At 49.1% G+C, this 19,721-nt stretch overlaps 1 protein-coding gene across 1 annotated transcript in view; it reads left to right on the forward strand.

The window, feature by feature from the left end:
* The window catches only part of GABBR2 (gamma-aminobutyric acid type B receptor subunit 2), a 348,476-nt gene that overhangs the window by 245,619 nt on the left and 83,136 nt on the right, over nt 1–19,721 (forward strand). The window contains exons 8-9 of the mRNA XM_055301415.1: nt 3,485–3,545; nt 16,586–16,666. Of these exons, the coding sequence (XP_055157390.1) occupies nt 3,485–3,545; nt 16,586–16,666 (142 nt within the window). The remainder of the gene's footprint in view (nt 1–3,484; nt 3,546–16,585; nt 16,667–19,721) is intronic.

Raw genomic sequence — 19,721 nt, forward strand, 5'->3', positions numbered from 1 at the left:
CTGTGAGCCCGCAGACAGAACTCGGCCACCACGCCAGCCAGAGCTACCAGACTCCACGCTTCAGAATTCGGCGCCTCCTATGGATGGGTCTCGGGTGCACGTGATGACCCTCAGCCCTGGGATCGCACACGGAAGAGCTTAAGGAGCACCCTGTATACATAAAGAATACGTGTGTGGGGAGAGGAGCAAGACAAGTCCCCGCTCAAGCTGGGGTTTAAGAAAGCCAAGCCAGCCCGCTTCCCTGGCTGAAATGCCAGGCCACAGTGAGGCTGAAGCCTGGGCGACACTCGGGATCCGTCGGCTCTGTTCCCACCACCTCCTCACGCAGGCTCCTTCAGGTTGCAAGGACAGCATAGTGCCAGTGACCTTTGATGGCAGGGTCTTAGGTGGGGTTGCCCAGGAAACATTCTGAGACAAAGATTTGCAGACAGGAAATCTGTCAGGGAGGGCTCTCAGGAATAAAACCTGGGGGGAGGGAGGGAGGGAGGAGGGAGGGACGCGGGATGTGGCCAAGGGACAACTGAAGTAATGCAGCTGTAACCCGGGCCTCAGTCATCCCACAGAGACCTCTGGATCCCATAGCCCTTCATGTTTGTCCTGAATTGAGGCAATGTCCCTTTGCGACTATTGGATATCGGCTGCCCCCAGGGATGGGGCATAACCATCACTGGCACAGTTCCATTTGGGTGCCAGGCACCTTGGCGGCTGGGGAAGGTGAGTGCCTCCTTCCCAAGGGGGCACTGGGGCAGCTCACTGCAGTGTCCAGCAGATGAAGGGCGGGGGTAGGGTGGAAGCCCGCTATTGTCCAGGCCACAGTGCCCAGCCACCTTGGTGGTGCCATCTGAGCTGGCAAGAGAGAGAATCCAGCCACCACCCTCGCCTGAGCCGCTGCCCCTCACACCAGCATTACGGCTGCCAAAGCCCCCAGGTTCTCTACGTCTTTGTTTCCACTCTGTCATCCCTTCTCCATCCAGTACCCAGAGCTATCTTCTCGAATCTTATATCAGATCATAGTACTGCTTTGCTCAACCTTCTCCCCCTCCCCCGGGGCTCTTCCCTGCACTTAAAATCACCTCCAGAGCCCAGTCATGGGGGTGTGACCTGGCCCTGTCCACCTGCCTGCCCCCTCACCAGGCTCCACCAGTGAAGCACATGGCGGCTCATTTGGTTTGAGAACTAAGTCACTTGGGGGCTGATGTCTCTGAGAGGTGAGGACGCCGTGGGCAAGGGCCCAACAGTTTATCCCTATGCCCAATGAAACCGTGTGATACGGAAAATCTCTTCCCAAGGGTTGGAAAGCTTCCTGGTGCTTAAAATCTTTTTTATTTCAGTTCTCTGCTATTAGATTTTTTTTAAGATTTTATTTATTTATTCATGAGACAGAGAGAGAGAGAGAGGCAGAGACACAGGCAGAGGGAGAAGCAGGCTCCACGCAGGGAGCCCGAACATGGGACTCGATCCCAGGACTCCAGGATCAGGCCCTGGGCTGAAGGCGGTGCTAAACCACTGAACCACCCGGGCTGCCCTATTAGATTTTTTTAAAATAAAAATTACTACTGCCATTTACTGAGTGCCCGCTGTAGGTCAGGAGCTGCGTGAGGTCCATAACTCAGGTGCTTGGGAATTTGCCCAAGGGAGCACTGAAGCCAGGTTTGTGATACTCAGACTCTGGCCTCCTTCCACTGCATTACCTGAGAGACTAAGGAGCTGCTGTTAGTAAAAATAGTTATTGTGAGGAAAATAAAATGTGACAGCTCTTACTTTAAAGATGGACTAATTTGTTTTGTTTACAAAGTAAAGAGAGGGTCTCATTCCCCACCTCATACTCCAATCCAGTGTCATTCCATCCAGCTTCGAAGACCATTTCATAAACTTTATAATTTAATAAATATTCTGCAGAACTTGTCCACGTTTTATATATAGATATCTTTGGAGTTCTTCAGAGCTTGGAGGGGGATGGGCAAATTAGATCTCCAAGAAATCAAACCAGGAAATGCCCTCCTTGTCCACCATGTCTGCATCTTTCCCAGCAAAGTGCTCTATTTGCATAAAAGTGAGCATTTCAGAAGATGTTCTGTGTTTTTCAATCATCCCTAGAAATAAAATCACAGCTCCCATCTCACCTTACGCTGAAGTGTTTTCACACTCCCGGGAATTGCTTGCCGTCACCTGAATATGGAATTCGGTGGGCATTAGTTTCTAACCAATACCACTTGCAGCTGTCTACAGGATTTCAAAAAGGTGTCAAAGTGGCCTTAGGAGGTGTTTCTCATTCTGAGAACAGGTTGAGTGATTCTATTTGTTCGAAAAGCCACAGGGCCTCAGACTTTGGGTTTCCACCAAGGGAGGATACCTCCTGGCGCTTTGTCCTGAGAATTGAGTGGGATCCAAAGTATCGTCTGTGCCATGACCTGACGATGCAAGAGCATAGTGAGGGTAAAGCAGTGTCCCTTTAAGACCATTGCTTTTCCTAATTGCACATTAATGGAATGATAGGAAGGAATTTATTTCTGGATGAGGAGCAACAGGCTGCAGTGAAATGGCATGAGCATTAAAATCAAACTCGGATTTGGCTCCCAGCAGCCTCGTTTGCAGTGACCTAGTATAGAGCACATCACCTCTCTTGGTCTCAGTTTCTTGATCTGTAAAATGAGGATCATCCCCCTTTCCACTCAAGCTTGCCAAAAAGATTCATTGATACAATGTGTCGATTTCTTTAGAAGGTGATAGAATTTCTATGGGTCCTGTATTAGCCAGGAGAGACCACACCCCCTTTTTATGTTCCCGATTTATTTAACCCAGCATATGGAAGCCCAGGATCAGCCAGCAAGGCAGATGCAGCAGATGATACTGTCTGTAGCCCCTGGGGTCCTTAATGAGGGATGCTCAGCTGCCTGTGACACTAGGCAGGTCTCACTGGCTCAAGAAGCTTCATTTTGTGCTGCCCCATAGCCCATTTATAATTGCAGCTGATGTCACCACTCAGGAAGAACTTACAAAAACATTCTCTGCCTGTAATAAGAAATCCTAACTGACCTCCAGTCCCCTTCTGGTCCTCATACCAAACAGCCTCAGCAGAGCCACACATCTTAATGGGTAGGACCCAAGAGCAGAGTCAGGGCCAGGCTCTGTGGGCCTCATCTCTGCCTCCATCCCTCCAGCACCATGGAAGACCTTGACCCAGGATAGCACAGGACACGTTGGTGGATTTTGTGGATAATCATGATGATAATGATGATGCACATCTCAGCTTTAATTCACATGTGTTCATTCCCTTATTGATTTCATGCTCCTCAGATGAGCCAAATAGTCACAACCAGTTTTAAAACAGCTAGTTTAATTTTGCATCTGCAGCCCCACAGGGACCTATTTTTTCCAATACTAATATCATAGTGTACAATTAATGAATTTCATTTGAGATCAGGAGTGTTTAAGCTAACATGGCATTTCTCTTTTGTTCTTGTTTGTTTCATTTTGTTTTTAGGGTCAAGTTGTGTTCCGGAATGGGGAGAGAATGGGGACCATTAAATTTACTCAATTTCAAGGTAGGCTTTCTGGTGCTTATTCTTTGTAGTTGATGAATTCTGCATTTGGGGATGTTGTGTTTCTGCAATAAAATACATCAAAAGAAATGAAAGTGTGATGTTCCAGATAAGAGAAAGCAGAGTCAATAGAAAACACTTCTCTGTGAAAACATTAGTTTCAACTTATATAGAATATTTTTGTCAACCACATGACGTCTCAGGCTATCCGGTCTCCCCACATGACTCTCAGAGGCTCATGGAAGTACAGGGAGGGGGTTCAGTCCCTTCCAACATTCTGAGAAAGCTTGCATTGCTTTCGTGTTTGATTATAGAAATTTTCAAACAGACCCTCAAGTTGAGAGGAATCACATAATAAGCCCCATGTACCCATCACCTGGCTTCAACCATCAACATTTTGCCAATCTTGCTTTATCTTTACTCACCCGCTGAACTCTTTTTTTTTTCTGTAATGTTTAAAACAGCTCCCAGACATTATCTCATTTCAATCTATAAATACTGCAGTATGCATTCCTACTAGATAAGGACTTTTCAAAACATAACCATGATACTATTACCCCACCTAAAGCGTTTAACAATGATGCTTAATATCCTTTCACTTTGATCCTTTGATTATCTCCAACATGTCTTTACAATTTGCGGGAGAATCCACACAATGGCTGGTTGATATTCCTCTTTAATTTCTTTTAACCCATAATCATCTCCCACGTGCTTGTAACAGGTCCTTAATTTTTTTAAGAAACCAGGTCACTTGTCGGGCTTTTCTGTTGTCCACATTGGAAGGGGCTCAGGAACCTTCCAGAAGTAGGTTCCTCAAGTGACCAGGTGGAAATAGAGGAGAAGGACAGGGGCTTGTCAGAGCCCACAGGGCATCTGTGAGGAGAGGGGGAGAGGGGTCTTTCTTCCCAGGTAGGCACCCCCTTGTAGCCCAGTACAGAGATCAGCAGGGTTGTTAGCCGAAACCACTAGATGTACCATTCTTCACTGCAGTGTTTTTGGCCTCTGGATATTTCTGGAAAATCCAGAAACAAGAGCAGTGCCTTCTGCGTCAGATCCCAAAGTCATCCAGGCGAAGGCAAGAAATGAAATCAAGTTATTCGGGTTCATTCAGACAAATCCCACCGGATTTAGATCAATGAGGAGAGGTGTTCGGTACTGTGGCTCCGTAATGCAATCTTGTAGATTTACCCATTCGTCTTCCCGTGGCAGGTAATTGAAACGCATGTCAGCTCTCTGGCATGCACAAAAGATGTAATTTTCGGCAAATGTAATTATTTTCCCATTTGTTAAGTTTTGCTTCTTCATTGGTTGAACCAAGTAAGCATCTTGGCAAAGATACTGACTTTTTTTTTTCTTTTGAGTGATTGTAACTAAATTCTCTTGTCACATTTCCAGTTCTCAAATTATATCATTCTAGGAGAATATTTTATAAAATATTGATTGGCTGATCACAGCTACAAGTGCGTGCCAATTTTATTGCCTTTTTTTTTTTTTTTTTTTTTTAATGTTAGGATTAGACACCAGCTCTGGGGACTGGTGTTAGGGATTTATAAGGAAAGCAATGGAGCAAATGGTAGTTTGGAGGGGGGAGGGAGGGCTGGGGTCTGACCCTCCTTAACTCAAGTCAACATAGCACATTAGGCAAGTAACTTCACCAGTGTGAAGTCCTCATCTGTAAAATAGGAAAATAATCCTGCATACCTTCTTGGAACGGGGGAAGAACGCAATGAGATAACTCAGAGCAATACATGCATATATTTCTTGCTCAGCAAGCAATAGCAATTATGGTTAGCACTGTGACACTTGTCTGAGGCAAATCCAGATTTCATTGGTGTGTTGAAACCCCCCAGGTGCCTTTATGTCTGGCTGCCCTTTATAGCTTCTCCCCACACTTAGCCATATGTAGGATGTCAGATGGGGCAGGGTCTTAGAGATGATCCCATTCCATTATCTCCTGGTATAAATGGGAAAGTAGGGCCCAGGGCAGGGAGGTTTTCTCCCCACGGACACAAGCTGGTTAGTGGCAGAGCTGAGACTGGACCTCAGCTTCCTCCTTGGACTCCTATGCACACCTGCACCCGAGTGTTTTCCCTTCACCACAATAGTGCCCCATTTTTAGGGCACATCAGAGCTGGGCCGGCATGTACTCCCCTTTATATGTTTTTAAATCGAACATTGATCCTGTCGACAGAGGGCTTCTGTGTTATTCTGGGGACTGAGATGAGCCACTGGAATGCTGAGGGTATGTTCACGTCAGCACAAGAGTTATTTCTCCAAATGTAAAGGGTCTCAGAGGTGCATCATCTGCCGAGATGGAGCAGCTTTGAATTATTGAATAGGCTGACCACTGGCCCGGGAGGGTGCGTGGTTATCATTTCATTTCACAGAGAGGAAACTGAGGCCCAAACAGGGGAAGGGACTTGCCCTGAGGCCCTGACTCATCATACCTTCCCTTCTATGGGTTGGTCCAGACTCTCGTTTCTGGGGACTTCCTAGGACTGACCCTGAGAATTGCCTCGTGCCATTGGCCTTTCAGAAAGGTTCTAAATAGAACCACCATGTTGTTTTCTGCTGTGTCCTTCACACCATCTCTCTCGGTCTGCTTCTCTCTCCCTCACCTCCTTCCCTCTCTTTAGAGGGCACAGAAAACAGCAGGGCTCACAGCAGAGCTGGCTCACAGACAGTCAACCCCAAAGGGGGGCTCCCCTTGCAGGGGCTGCTTCAAGACTCACACCCAGGCTGTCAAAGCTCACTAACCTGATCTCAATGCTGGCCCCTCCCACCCTTCCTCTGAAGACCTCACAAGATGTTGTTTCCAAGCCTAGTTCCTGGGGCCTTCCGAACCCTTTTATCTACCGTAAAGGAATCATTTTGTAGGAGGCTCTGTTAATTCCTTTGCAAAACTGAAACCCAAATGAGTTAGAAATGGGAGGCAGTTTTGAGAAGAGAGCTAAAAGGGAAGCCAAGAAGCCATGGTCCTGCACTTTTTGATTCCAAGGCTGTAGGGTAGCTCAAATGCCTGGCACTCAGGGCCTCCAGTACAAGTTTATTGAATTAATCTGGAGGCCAAAGACCTGGGTTCAAATCCTTGCTTTGAAACCTAGAAACAGTGTAACCTTGGGCAAGTCACTTTGTCTCCCTAAGCCTCAGTTTAATCCTCTGGAAAATGGGGATGGCATGAATGCCAGCCCTGCCCAACCGCCAGGGCTGGGGAAGGGGCCAAATGAGATTTTGCTCTATAGAGTCTCAAGTGCTGGGAAGCTCGTCACATTATTGCTGTGATGCCTGGCTCCTGGCTGTCTCTTGGTAATGCTTACTGGATTTGTTGGTGAGAGGACTTGTAGAAATTTAAGAACATCTTCATTTACTTAAGGTTTCCGGTGACTTGTCTGGCAACCAGCAGTAAGCCTTGACAATGGAAGCTGAAGCTAATTCAAGATGGTGCTCATTGTTGTTTCAGGCTGGAGAAACTACCTAGTTAGTAAACTTAGGAGTGCTGGATAAGCAGATCTGTTCTAAAATAATGTACCATGGTTAGCCCCATGGCCCCTCTTGAGATGGAGGCATTTTTAATCCAGGGAGGGCTCTTCAGATCCCTAAAAATGATCTTTCTCACCCCCAGCTTCCCTCTGTTTACTTTGTTTTCAAGGGTTCCCAAAGCTTTTAGCTCCCAGCAGGACAATGGTAGATGGTAGGCGGCAGATGCTGTCAGTGACACATCCATATTCCCTGAGCATCCCACAATTCCAGAACAAACGCCTCAGTGAAAGCAACTGCACCCCTTACCCTGTGCAAGGAGTAGGCCAGATGTCCAGGGAATGGGTGCTTCCAGGAATAGCCTGGTGCCAGGGAGGAGAGAGAAGCAGAGGATAAGCCACCCATCATCCTTCCCTCTTGGGTGCGGCAACTGCAAGTTATGCTCTACTCCATCTCCAGGGGGTCCTCAGTGGGGTTGTGCCTCAGTTGCCCACTAGAAATCTGCTCATTGGAGCAGCTGGGTGGCTCAGTGGTTGAGTGTCTGTCTTTGGCTCAGGTTGTGATCTCAAGGTCCTGGGAGGACCCCGCAGGAAGCCTGCTTCTTCCTCTGCCTATGTCTCTGCCTCTCTCTGTGTGTCTCTCATGAATAAATAAATAAAATCTTAAAAAATTGAAAAGGAAGGAAGGGAAGAAAAAGAAAGAAAGAAAGAAAGAAAGAAAGAAAGAAAGAAAGAAAGAAAGAAAGAAAGAAAGAAAGAAAGAAAGAGAAACTTACCCATTAATGCCCCCCTACTGGCTCCCTTCCCTCCTCTGCCTCCCCTCCCCACAGCTCTTCAGTGTGCTCTAGGACCACCTCCCAAATCAATTCCACACCCTCACACTCTTGTCTTGGGCGCTATTCTGAGAGACGCCCATGTGGTCAGAAGCAAGCATTAGCGTCCTGTTGGCCACACACCACGGGTGCAGTGGGGCCAAGGCCCGAAACCCCTTCGACTCCCGTTCAGTTGCCTGCCCCCTACCCTCCACCCCCCCCCCCAAGGCATCGCTGACTTGCATCACGTGGACATGAGCATGAATACCAGGGAATTGGCTTCTTTTTTCCCTCAAAAGAAGAAAGAATCCATGTTCCTGCCGAAGTCTAAACAGGGTTCAGAATTTGCAGCAGGGAAGGAAGTTGAGTGAAGCCATGATTAGAGCCTTGTTTGTGCTGTTCTTCGGGGCTGGGAGCATCTGCGTGCTCGCTCCCTCACCGGCCCTGCCTTCATCAGGCCTGCTTGTCAGAGCCTCTGCGAGCGATAATGTGCTCGAATTCCACGCGGCGTCTGTGCAACAGAAAGGGCTCAGGCTTCGGACTGTTATGTTTCAGCACCTGATTTGAAGGCATGGGGTCTCCCATCACTCCAACAGCATAATTGTCATTCAGAAGGTACCTGGCGAAATGTAGGCTTGTCCTCCCCGTTTGCAGACATTAATTACCGTTTGGTCTTTGGGGTAAGAGATACGGTTCTATTCAGTGCACATTTCCTGAGCATCTGCCAGGCGCTTTACCAAGTCCTCTGAGGGAAGCCAAGTTGAATAAGATACAGTCCCTTACCCCCAAGGGGCTTCGTAATTCCTCTGGCCGAGTGCCAGGGCCTATAAAAACAGGAAGATTATTTCCTAGAACCTACTAGAAAACTTTCAGAGCTAGTTGGACCCTAGTTTGAGATGCTTGAGGCCAGTTTTTAATATCCTTTGCCTTCTGTCAAGTCATGTATTGTGTAGCTCCCTTCACCTGGCCGGTGGTCTGGAAAGGCCAGGTTGTCGGACTGCCACTCAACTTGATATAATTAAGAGTGGAGACATAGGCTGCTAAACCGCAGGATACCCTGGCAGGCTTGAGTGTCAGCAGGAACGGAAGGACACACGCGAATGTGGGCTCTTTGAGGCTGGGAGACTGACCCTGACACTTCCCAGCCTTCATGACCCAGGCCTTATCTTTCAGAGAGCCCAAAGAAGGTAGCCTGAAAGACGAGAATCATGGTAGCAGACCTTGTGTTTCATTGAGCCGTAGATAGACTTCCATGTTGAAGGGAGCCCTGACTCTCTTTTGCAGCATTACCTCTGCTTGAATGCCTCCAGTGATGGGGAACTCCTCTCCTGGCATGTATATGAGCTTTGAAGTATATGAGCTTCGAAGCAGACATGCTTCTTCCTTACGAGCTAGGCGCTGTGGCTTAATCTCTCTAAACCCATCATTTCAGCATTCAGTTTAAAATAGTAAAATTAAAGGGGGTCGTTTCCTTAGCCTTGAGGGATGGTGAGAATTCCATGACATGAAGCAAAGAACGGTTCGGTTCGGTGACTAGCACAGAGAAGGGCCCTGGCAACCGTGGGTTTCCTAGTCCTCTCCTGGGCACTTATGACCATAACCCCAGGTTTGCCTGCAACCCCTGCCAGAATTTCTCCAGGAAAGTACGACCTTGCTTCCTTAGGACACATTTTACTCTCCTCATTTCATGAGATGCTGTTACCACTGGTCCAGGAAAGCCCCTCTCATTTGTTTGTCTGTGCCCTTATTTCCAGCATTTGTTCTCGCCCCGCAGCGAAAGGCAAACACTCTAAGTGTTTAATGCGTATATTGTGTTGGGATGTCCTTACAAAACATGGGCTGCTATTTTGTATGCATGTATTTTGATTTTTGTCAGTGCAACTGGATTGTGCATCTTCTTCTGTTTCTTTCTCTTTTTTCCCCCTCCCCACTCAGCACATTGTTTTTTGAAGATGCCTCCGTGTTCCTCTGTGTGCATCTGAGCCATAACTTTCACTGATTGTGCTTCACTCATTCACTCTCCCAGTGACACATACCCAGGCCGCCTTCAACTCCTGTACAAAAAATGGGTGTCGTTGTACATGTCCCCTTAGGAACCTAGCTGGGCATTTCTTTAGGACAAATGTCCAGGAGCAGAACTGTTGGATGGGAAGGTGTGTGAATGCTGAACATGCCTAAGATCTGCCAGATGACTCTTTCAATGCCCACACCTATCTCCACTGCCACCAGCATGGGGATTCCTGTGTCCCTCCTCCCAGCAACACTTGCCAGCCCCTGGCTCTCTCATTCTTTTCCAGTTTAAAGGTATAAATTAATATCATGTTGTAGTTTTAAATATTATTTCTTTGATTACTAATGAAGTTTGGGCATTTCTTCCTGTGCTTCTCAGCCATTTGTTGTTGAATTTTTTGATCCTTTGACCACTTTTATTTTGTGGGTATTGTCATTTTCTTGTTGATTTGTGGGAGTTCCTTAAGTACTCTAAATATAAGTCCTCTTTTACCTTTAGGCTTTGCAAATATCTTCTCCCATTCAGTCACTTGTCTATAGACGTAAAGTCCTTGATGAACAGAAGTTCTTCATTTTGATGTGGGTAAATTCCTTTGTTCCCCCTCTATGGTTTGGGCTTTTAAAATTTCTTAGGAGTCATTTCTTAATGCCCCAGGTCCTGATTGGGCACAGAGGAGTGCTGAGCTGGGTATGATGGGACCCCTGCCCTCACAGAGCTCCTGGTCCAAGGGGCACAGACCTCAAGTAGTCCCATGTGATATGTGATAAGGGCGTTCAGAGGAGGGGCACTTGGCTCCACCTGGGAGATTAGGAAGGCTATATGGAGGAGGTGGCATCTGAGTTTCCTTTTCTATCCCTGAGTTTGGGATTCTGAAGGGCCACTGGAACGTTAGCTAAGAAGAGGAGGAAAAAAGGTCTGTTCTAGGTGCAGATAATCTGTTGTGTTTACATGTGGACTGTGCACCCCTATATACTTAGCTTTTGTCCCTGGCCTCATTTGCCTAAGTCGATAAACAAATCTGTCCTTAGTAGAGTTATTATATTACCAAGCCATTTGGCCAGTGTCCCCCTGGCCTGTTAAAAATTTCCCAACAAAGGTCAATGATGTTAATTTGTTCCAAACATGGCAGTGGCATATTGTTTATGAAGACAGAGAAGAGTGTGTGCACGATTCAGGCCAAGGAAGCATGCAAGTCTGTCTCTGCTCGGGGCTGCTGAGAGGTGCTGCTCAGCCTTGCTCCTCACCCAGTGACAGGAGAGTCACCCTCTAGGGCCTGCTCACAGACAGCGACCTGGCTGGGAATCACCTCTAGGAAGGGCTGGCTATCTGGAGAAGAGCAGAATCAAAGCCCGTGAGTGCCATGTCCCCACCCCTGATGAACCACCAGGAGCAGGGTCCATGCGATGTGTGGCCCCCAGGCAGAGTCAGGACCTGGGGGACAGTTTTTCAAACCAATTGCAGAATCATCGAACAAGAGGTGGAGGCCCCAGAGATCTCCCCATCCAGCCCACTTGCTTTAGCAAGACCCAGGCAGAGACCGGCACTCCCTGGGGGCTCCTCGCTGAGGTGACAGCAAAGCCAAGACTAGCTCCAAGGGTCCTGTCTACCAGCCAGAGCTCTTCCCTATCCCTGAGTTTGGGATATTGTCAGGAGGGCCTAGAATGGAGTCATTGTATACTATTTTTTACTTTCGTTGAGTCAAGGCCATCCAGTGTTTTATTCCGCAGGGTCACATGTTGAGCCTATGTAACAGTTCTTTAAAGAGCACATATACTTTAAAGGCCCTCCATTCAGATCTAGAGCCAATTGAAGACAAATGGACAGTTAGAGGTGAGGGGAGTAGAACCCATGTGGCAGGCTATGGGCACCCGGCAAACGCAGGAGGTTGGCGACCCTATAACTCACTCTCCCCCGCCTGGAGGTCACAGTTCCAGAAGAAGGCAGGGCCACTGACGGAAGCTGTTTCCCAGACGTCTCTCGTGGATGCTCTCAGGCCCACAGCCAGTGAATATTTTGAGACTGGGCTTTTTTTTGGCAGCCTAATCTTCACCAATAGGACCTATTTCCTTTATGTATCATCCAAATCTAAAATCTGAAATAAAGAATGGGCTTTTTAGGGAGAACACCTCTCTTTGCCCCACAGTGAGGAAACAGCATTGTTCTGCAGGAGAGGGGCTCTGTGTTCCACACTATTTTTAGCCTCTTCGAACAGAAAACATCGGCATTGAAGGACCTTGAGTCAAATCTAGGGGTTCTCAAGTCTGGCTGTGCAGTAAGGATCAGCGTTAGGAGGCTTTTAAAAATACTGCTGCCCAGAACCCACCACTCATCCCCTCAGAGGTTCTTGTGTAATCGGTCCATATGAGGACTCTGACATAGGTATTTTCCAGCACTTCCCAGGTGATGCTGTTGCCCGGCCAGGGCTGAGAACCACTGGAAGCCCTGCCGTGTCATTTGCAGATGGAGAAATTGAGGCTCAGAGAAAAAGGCGGTCTGTCCAGAGTTACATAATAAGTCAGCGGCAAGCTGCAGCAGAGTTACGGGGCAGGGAGTCCAGCAAGTGACAGACTCAACCCTGCAGCCCTCTGCTCGATTCCTTCCTGCACCCCCACCCCCTGCTGGATCTTTCTGACCTGTCTCCTAGTCCACAGTCCACAAGGCCCAATTGGCATCCATTGGGTGGTTAACGTTGTTTGCTCAATGGAGTTGACAAGGAGGCCAAGAGTTAAAAATTGAGAGTACTGGGTGCCTATTGTGGTCACCACCAGCTGGGCCACAGGTGGATGGAGGAGTGCAGAGACGGCACCATCCTTCTACCTGCAGACCCGGGAGGGGCCCTGGGTAGAGGATGGTGGACGAGACTCTATGCTGCCTGGGGACACCAGATGCAAGGCTTCAAGTTCCACTCAGGGACTAACTGGCTGACAGGAATCATAAGGCCAGGGCACACCTAGGGCATGCTTCCAACACCGGGGGGCTGACATCCATGCCCTAAGCCCACAGCAACTGAGGTGCTGTGGGGAGGAAGGGAAGGCTTTCTGGAAGAGGTAGGTGGGTGTAGGGTTGGGCCATGTTGATACAGGAGGGGAAAACCACCTTCCAAGCAGCAGGACCATTATGGGGAACCATGGCAGTAAGAGAACCTAGGGAGTGTGTGGGGACCTGGCAAATAGCTCAGTTACTTTTATCATGAGGCAGACTACTATTTACCAAACACTTATTGTGAGTTAGACTGCAAGCCAGAAACTGCCTGTATTCTCTTCTTTAACCCTCATGGACACTTTGAAAGTTCCCATTTTACAGCTACAGCCACCTGCTAACAAAATGCAGGCCAGAGGGAAATATTATCTGCAAATGAGAGTAATTTTACCTCCCTTGTAGGGCTGGGTGAGGCTGTAGTCCCTAAACTAACGGCGGAGATTATGATTTTTTTTTTTATCTTTGTATCTCCAGCCCGGAGCCTGGCACATAATAGGCACCCAGTCAATGTTTGTTGAATGAATGAATGAGAGGTTAAGGGATTTAGCATAAGCGTCTCTGGTCGCCAAGATGTCCAAGACCACCTTGGTCAAGGATGAGAATAGAACCTTTTCCATCACCCACGCTGCTGCTTTTGAGGGATCCTTTATGAGGAAATACCTGGGGCTGGGGCTGGGGCTGGCATGCAGTAGGCACTCCAGAAATGTAGGCTGAGTGACCAGCAGCTCTGCTCAGCATGGGTGGGGCAAGTGGTCTGCATTCAGAGCCAGGGGAGCCAACTTTAGGCACCCGCTTGGTCACTGTCTGGCACATGGCCCTGAGCGTTCACTTAACTTCTGTGAGGCTCCTCCCTCATCCGCAGCTGGGGGCAAATCATGCCCAGCTCATGGTTTGCCACGAACCTTACATGCAAGAACATGGGAAGCCCCTGTAAGTCCCCAAGCAGCACCCCAGGGAGAGATTCTGGTGACTATGGCTGTCCTGGGAAGCCGAGTATGTGAGCCCCAGCCGGCCAGCAGCTTCACTTGGTGCCATGGGACAGTACATCAGGGTGTGTGAGTCAGAGGAGCAGGCTGTGCAGCTGGGGGTGCAGTGGGGTGCCAGCCACATCACTTCTTGGCTCCTGGTGATTTGTTCCAATCAGCCTGCATATTTCATGAGCTGCCTCCCCACGCCAGATAAATAAATCAGGGCTCCCTCCTTAGAGCAGCAGGAGCTGATTGGGGCTGAAGACTTCAAAAGGCCAGAGCAGGGATGCTGGAGCTCCCAGCAGAGTCTGCTAATGTGACATTTAGGAGCTGTGACCCAGGCAGGCGCCAGCCACCTGCACCGTGGCAGAGAGACCGTCGTGAGGAGAGGGAAGTGACTTTTACCGCCCTGTTTTCCATCCCACAGTCAAAGGAACACAGGCAGAAGTGTGGCCTATGGGATTCCCTGTTCCGCTTCCTGAATGTTTATAAGGGACCAGCAGTACATCTGCATTTCTGCAAAGAAATTCCCTTAGAGCCAGAGCCCCAGCCAGCCAGCAGCTCCTCTGGGTGCACGTTTGGAATTCCTGCAGCTGTGTCACTTGATCACCTCTGGGTATTCTGATGCAGGATCTGCAGCTCTGGGGACCTGCTTGGCCTGCGGGTGGGCACGTGGGCATTCCTTGCTGCAGTTATTACACTCAGGAGGCACACGCAGCCCATGGAGCGGGCAGCTTGGCAGGAATGGTCACCGCTCAGGCAGCCCCGTGTCAGCCGAAGAGCATGGCCTGTGGGAAGCATCCTGGATATGAGGCTGGGCTCCATCTACTCTTAGAATCAATGGGGCAGAGCGACAGGGGGGCGTGCAGAGGTGCAACCTGCTGAGCTCTTCCCTCATCTGTACCTTGGCACTGAAAACACCAATTCCAGCTGTGAGAACTGAACAAGAAAAGGCACAGAAAGTTCCTAGCACGGATCCAGGCACACTGTCGAGGCTCAGTGATTCCTCGGTGGTTCTCCCCACCCGCTCCTCAACCCTGTCAAAGCCGGTTCAGCCCTGGGGGCTTCACCCTCCAGTTCCACACCCCTTGTCTTTGGTCCTCCTTCCCTGGACCTGCTTTGTCTGTGGTCACCAGTACCCTCACACGCTAAATCCTCTCCCCCCTTGCTTAAGGGGCCTGTTGTTCTAGTCTCTCGGTGACATCGGATATTGCTGGCCAGCTCCATTGTGACATTGTCCCTTCCTTTGGCTCTCATAATGCCCACTGTCTCCTGCTATCCTGCCCCTGGCACCCTGGCCAGTCCTTCCCAGTCTCCCTGCAGTATCTTGCTCTGCCTGCCCCTCCCCACCCCCAAGAGGTTGGCGCTCCCCCGGATTCTGCCCTTGGCACTGTCCCTAGGGATCTGCCCCCAGCCCCCTGCTCCAGCTCCCAGCTTACATGCTGATGGCCCCAACTATCAGCCCAGACCTGTCCCCTGTCTCCAGACCCAATGACATCTCCACCCTTGTGATCCATGATCATGTCAGGCTCAGCACTTCCAAACCAGAACATGGCAATGTCCCCACTTCTCTGACCCTCTCCTGAGTTCCCCGTTTACAGAATGGTACCTGAGCCCCCAAGACACTGGCTTCATTCCCCTGTTCCCTATATCCCCCACACATTTGATCACTCAGTTGTCCACATTTTACTTGGAGAAAAGAAACCTTTGTCAAATCTGACCCCCCGTTCTCCATTCTTCTTGCCACTGCCCTGCGCTGGTCCTCATCATCTTTATTTCTGGTGATGACCAAAACAGTGGCCTAAACCTACATCAGAATAGTATCAAAGATGAAGGTAAATCCAAATGTATCACTTGGGCTTGAAAATACACCTGAACAAGTCAGTGTATATGAAGGAGATTGTGCTTGATATGACGTAGCAGAGCAATGTGGCCTCCGAAAGATGCTAATTCCATCTCAGGATGAATTAATAGGAATATAATGTGCATAAAGAAGAAGGGGATAGGGATCCCTGGGTGGCGCAGCAGTTTAGCGCCTGCCTTTGGCCCAGGGCGCGATCCTGGAGACCCGGGATCGAATCCCACGTCGGGCTCCCGGTGCATGGAGCCTGCTTCTCCCTCTGCCTATGTCTCTGCCTCTCTCTCTGTGTGTGACTATCATAAATAAATAAAAATAAAAATAAAAAAAAGAAGGAGGGGATAGTACTCTGTATTTGCTGCTGACCAGATCATGCCTGAAGAAGTACATTGGTCAGTCCTTGAGTCTACACTCTTTAAGACACAGTGACATTGTGTGGCATGGCCCAGGTAGGGACCTGAAGAGGGGAGAATTAGAAATGATATTCTGTGAAGTGAGGTTGGGGGCTGGCACCAGGAGGGATGATCTGTCTGTGTCTTCAAGTCTTTAGGCTGTCCTGGAGCAGAGGGAGCAGCAGCGGTCTGTGTGGTCCTAGATGACAGAGCCAGATACCAGGGGAGAGTTACAAAGAGACCGTTTAGCTCAATGACCAGGAAGGACTTGGTAACAGAGAGAAGCCAGTTATGAGGGGGGTGGGCTGCCATCCATGAGGCACACAGCAAAGTGGGGGTAACCAGTGGCTGAGATGGTATAAGACGGCATCTGTTCCACCCCAGATCCAGTTGGAGGTTTTGCGATTCTATCTGGAAAAGGCCCCAGGGAAAAGGAAAGCCTGTGAGAATATAGGCAGGGCCTGTGGGGAACAAGAGCTGGGACAGGAGCAGCCAGCCATGGGCCCGGGGCCCCATCTAACCAGCCACTGTCTCTTGCTCCCCGCAGACAGCAGGGAGGTGAAGGTGGGAGAGTACAACGCGGTGGCCGACACACTGGAGATCATCAATGACACTATCAGGTTCCAAGGTAAGGCAGGGGGGCTTCTCGTGGGAGGGGGTCTACCCAGTGGCTCTGAAGCCCAGATATTGTGTGCCGGTTGGGGACAAGCTCAGAGTCCTTGGCTTCCTGGGGAAGAGGGATCCTCCTTTCCTCTTAACACATTGATTCCCTCACAGGGTCCCCATCACTCACACGGGAGCTGGCTTCCAGCTCCTGGGGTGGGTCCCTGCAATTTGCATGGAGTGCTGTCTCTCACCCAGGCATCTTCATTTAAACCAGTCCATGTGCCAGGAGGAATCGTGTTTAAATGTGACCTGGCTTCATTTAGCTCTGTCTCGTCCTTTGGAGAACGATTTGGTTGGGTTAGAAATAAGGCCTATCCACCTGCTGGTCTTCCTGAAGATCATTCTCTCCTCTTCTGCTAAAGAACTCTTCCTCAGCTTCTAGAACCAGATCGAATGACACCTCATCTGTGCAGTCTTCCCTGATTGCCCCCAGTTGAGCTAATGGCTCCCTTCTCTTGGCTTTCACAGTGTTTGACTCTGCCTTCCCATAGTCACTGTCTTTTGCATGGAAATTTCTAAGTTGTTAGACCATGAGCTCCCTGACTAGATCCTATCTGACTTTTAACTCCTAATACCAGCCAGGCTCTGACACATGTTGAAGGTCCATATTTGATTAAAACAACAACAACAACTAAACAGGTGATTGATCAAGTGAAGGGATGACTGGGTGGGTGAATAAATGGATGAGTCAATAAAGTAGTGGGTGGGTGGATGGATGGACAGGTGGATGGATGTGTGGGGAGTAGGTGGGCTTAACCAGGCTTAATTTGCCTAAGTCCATTCTGCCCTCAACAGCCAAAATACCCTGGCCATTGTGCTATGCTGAAGATTCTTCACCTCTGCTCAGAGCACTACCTGGTTCTGTTGTTCAGCAGAGGGCCCCACTCCATGGTATCATCTCAAGACCTTCCTGAAGGGACTCCTCTCCATTTCTTGGCCTCTTCTTTCCGATCTTCCCAACCAAACTGCTTATAGTTCCTCAAATATGCCAGGACACCACCGTGCCTTTGCCCCTGCTGGGTCCTCTGCCCAGAATGCCTTTTCTTCCTTCTCTTCCTTGTGGGCAGCCACCTTATTCATCTTCTGATGACCAGCTCTCCCTTCTGTAGCCTTTCCTGACTCCATCAGGGAGAACTGCACTCTTCACTCTGCTTCATGTTCGGGCATCTCTGTGCCTGATGGACCACTATCCTTTGGAGACAGTTTGCAGAATGGTTAGCGCACAGGACCCAGGCAGGTCTGGGTTCAAATCCTGCCAGCTTTGCCACGTACTAGCTATAAAAGTCACTTAACACCTTGAAAACTGTTGCTTCTATGTAAAATGGGAATAAGCATGTCTATGTGTGACGCTGTTGGATGGATCAAAGGAGGAAATCTCTGTAAGGCACTTAGCCCATCGTAAGCATTCAGTAAATATGCTTGCTTATTACTGCCTTTTTCTTTTTACGTAGCTAGTCTATAAGTTCCTTGAGTACAGGGACTGTATCTTGGTTGGCTCTGGATCACTGGTGCCCAGTGCTGGGCCCAACAGGTAGAAAGTGATAATTAATGATGATTGGTCATCATTAATGATGATGAGTGAAGGTATAATGGTGGATGAAGGAATAGTGAAAAATGGGTGAATAATGAGTGAATGGATTGAGTGAAGAGCAAGAAAGAAAACTCAGGGCTGCTGCTACTGACGTTTCTGAGAAGTCATTACCAAGTAGCTTCCATAATATCTCAGTCAAGGTGTCATTTTGGGTGGAGGAAAGGTAGAGCAAGGACGAAGAGATGTTGTCAGTTTCCTGATGTTGCTTCTACATGAAGGACTAGTGGTCATAATCATCATGTAACTGGTCCAAACCTCAGCCCTTTTCTCAATGCCCAGAGAGGGACTTGTTCCCAGCCAAGAACCAAGGGCACCCCCTGGTTTGGGAACAAGAAGCTGCCTGAGCCAGCCTAATGCAGCCAGAGGTTCACTTGGGGGTAGCAGGAGGGAAACAGAAGAATGGGCCAAGAAGTATTCAGATGTAGAGATTTCACTTCTGGAAGCAAGAAGTGATGTTACTTCATCCACCTTGTGTCTGCTTTTGCCCTGACTTTCGGCCCTTGAAGCCACTCCTTAAAAATGTTCCTTTACATGGAATTGCTTAAAGCTTTACATTAACCATGCCAACAGGTTCCTAGCTGTTTTCGAACCTGGCAACTTCCCTAGACTACTTAGATGATTCTAACTCTTTATATCCACTGAATGTTTCCAAACATATTTGAACCTGCTAGCAGAGTTTTTTAAACACAGATGTTCAGGGGAGATCTCAATCCCTGCTGCCACACCTGCCCATCCTCTGCTCATCTCCTGGGAACAGCAGGGTAACCATGGCTGGTACCCATGGCACGGCCATGGTGGGACCATCATGACCCCTGGTGGGGCTCCCTGGGTTCCCTGCTTTCCCCACCAGAGAGAAAAGCCCCAGTGTTTCACAGTTCTGCAGCAGAGGCCTGACTTGAAATAGCAGCTAAGAAAAAAGGGATTTGTAAGAAGTGGGGCGGAGTCGGACAGGTCCCTGCACCCCTCCTCCCAAGCCAGCCTGTATCCAGTCGGTTTTGCCAGTGACCACAAAGATGAGTCTTCTCATCTTTGGCCTCAGGGCTCCCCTAGGTTCCTGGTGCCCTTGGAGAATGAGCAGGGACAGCTCTGCAGTCACACAGAGGAATGGAATCCCACAGGTCAGGTCCAGTCCTGGCACAGCAGGGAGGGCAAAGCATGCCTGTAGCTTCTGCCTCCCACAGTGAGTGAGACTTATGAAAATAGAAAACCAGGAAAAGCTTTTACAACATAATGACCTTGAGGCAGGAAACCCATGCCCAGAGACATACATGTCTCCATGGGACTGACAGGCGAACTGTCTGCCCTGTTGAGGGTGATCATTATCATGTCTCAGAGCAGAGAGCCCAAGCCAGGTTCCTCACCCCCGGTGGCACCCAGTGGTACCCACTCACAGCATCTAGCCCTGTGCCTTCCGAGCTGCCATTAC

This window comes from Nyctereutes procyonoides, unplaced genomic scaffold (genome assembly GCF_905146905.1).
Source record: "Nyctereutes procyonoides isolate TBG_1078 unplaced genomic scaffold, NYPRO_anot_genome, whole genome shotgun sequence".
In the NCBI taxonomy this organism is placed as follows: domain Eukaryota; kingdom Metazoa; phylum Chordata; class Mammalia; order Carnivora; family Canidae; genus Nyctereutes; species Nyctereutes procyonoides.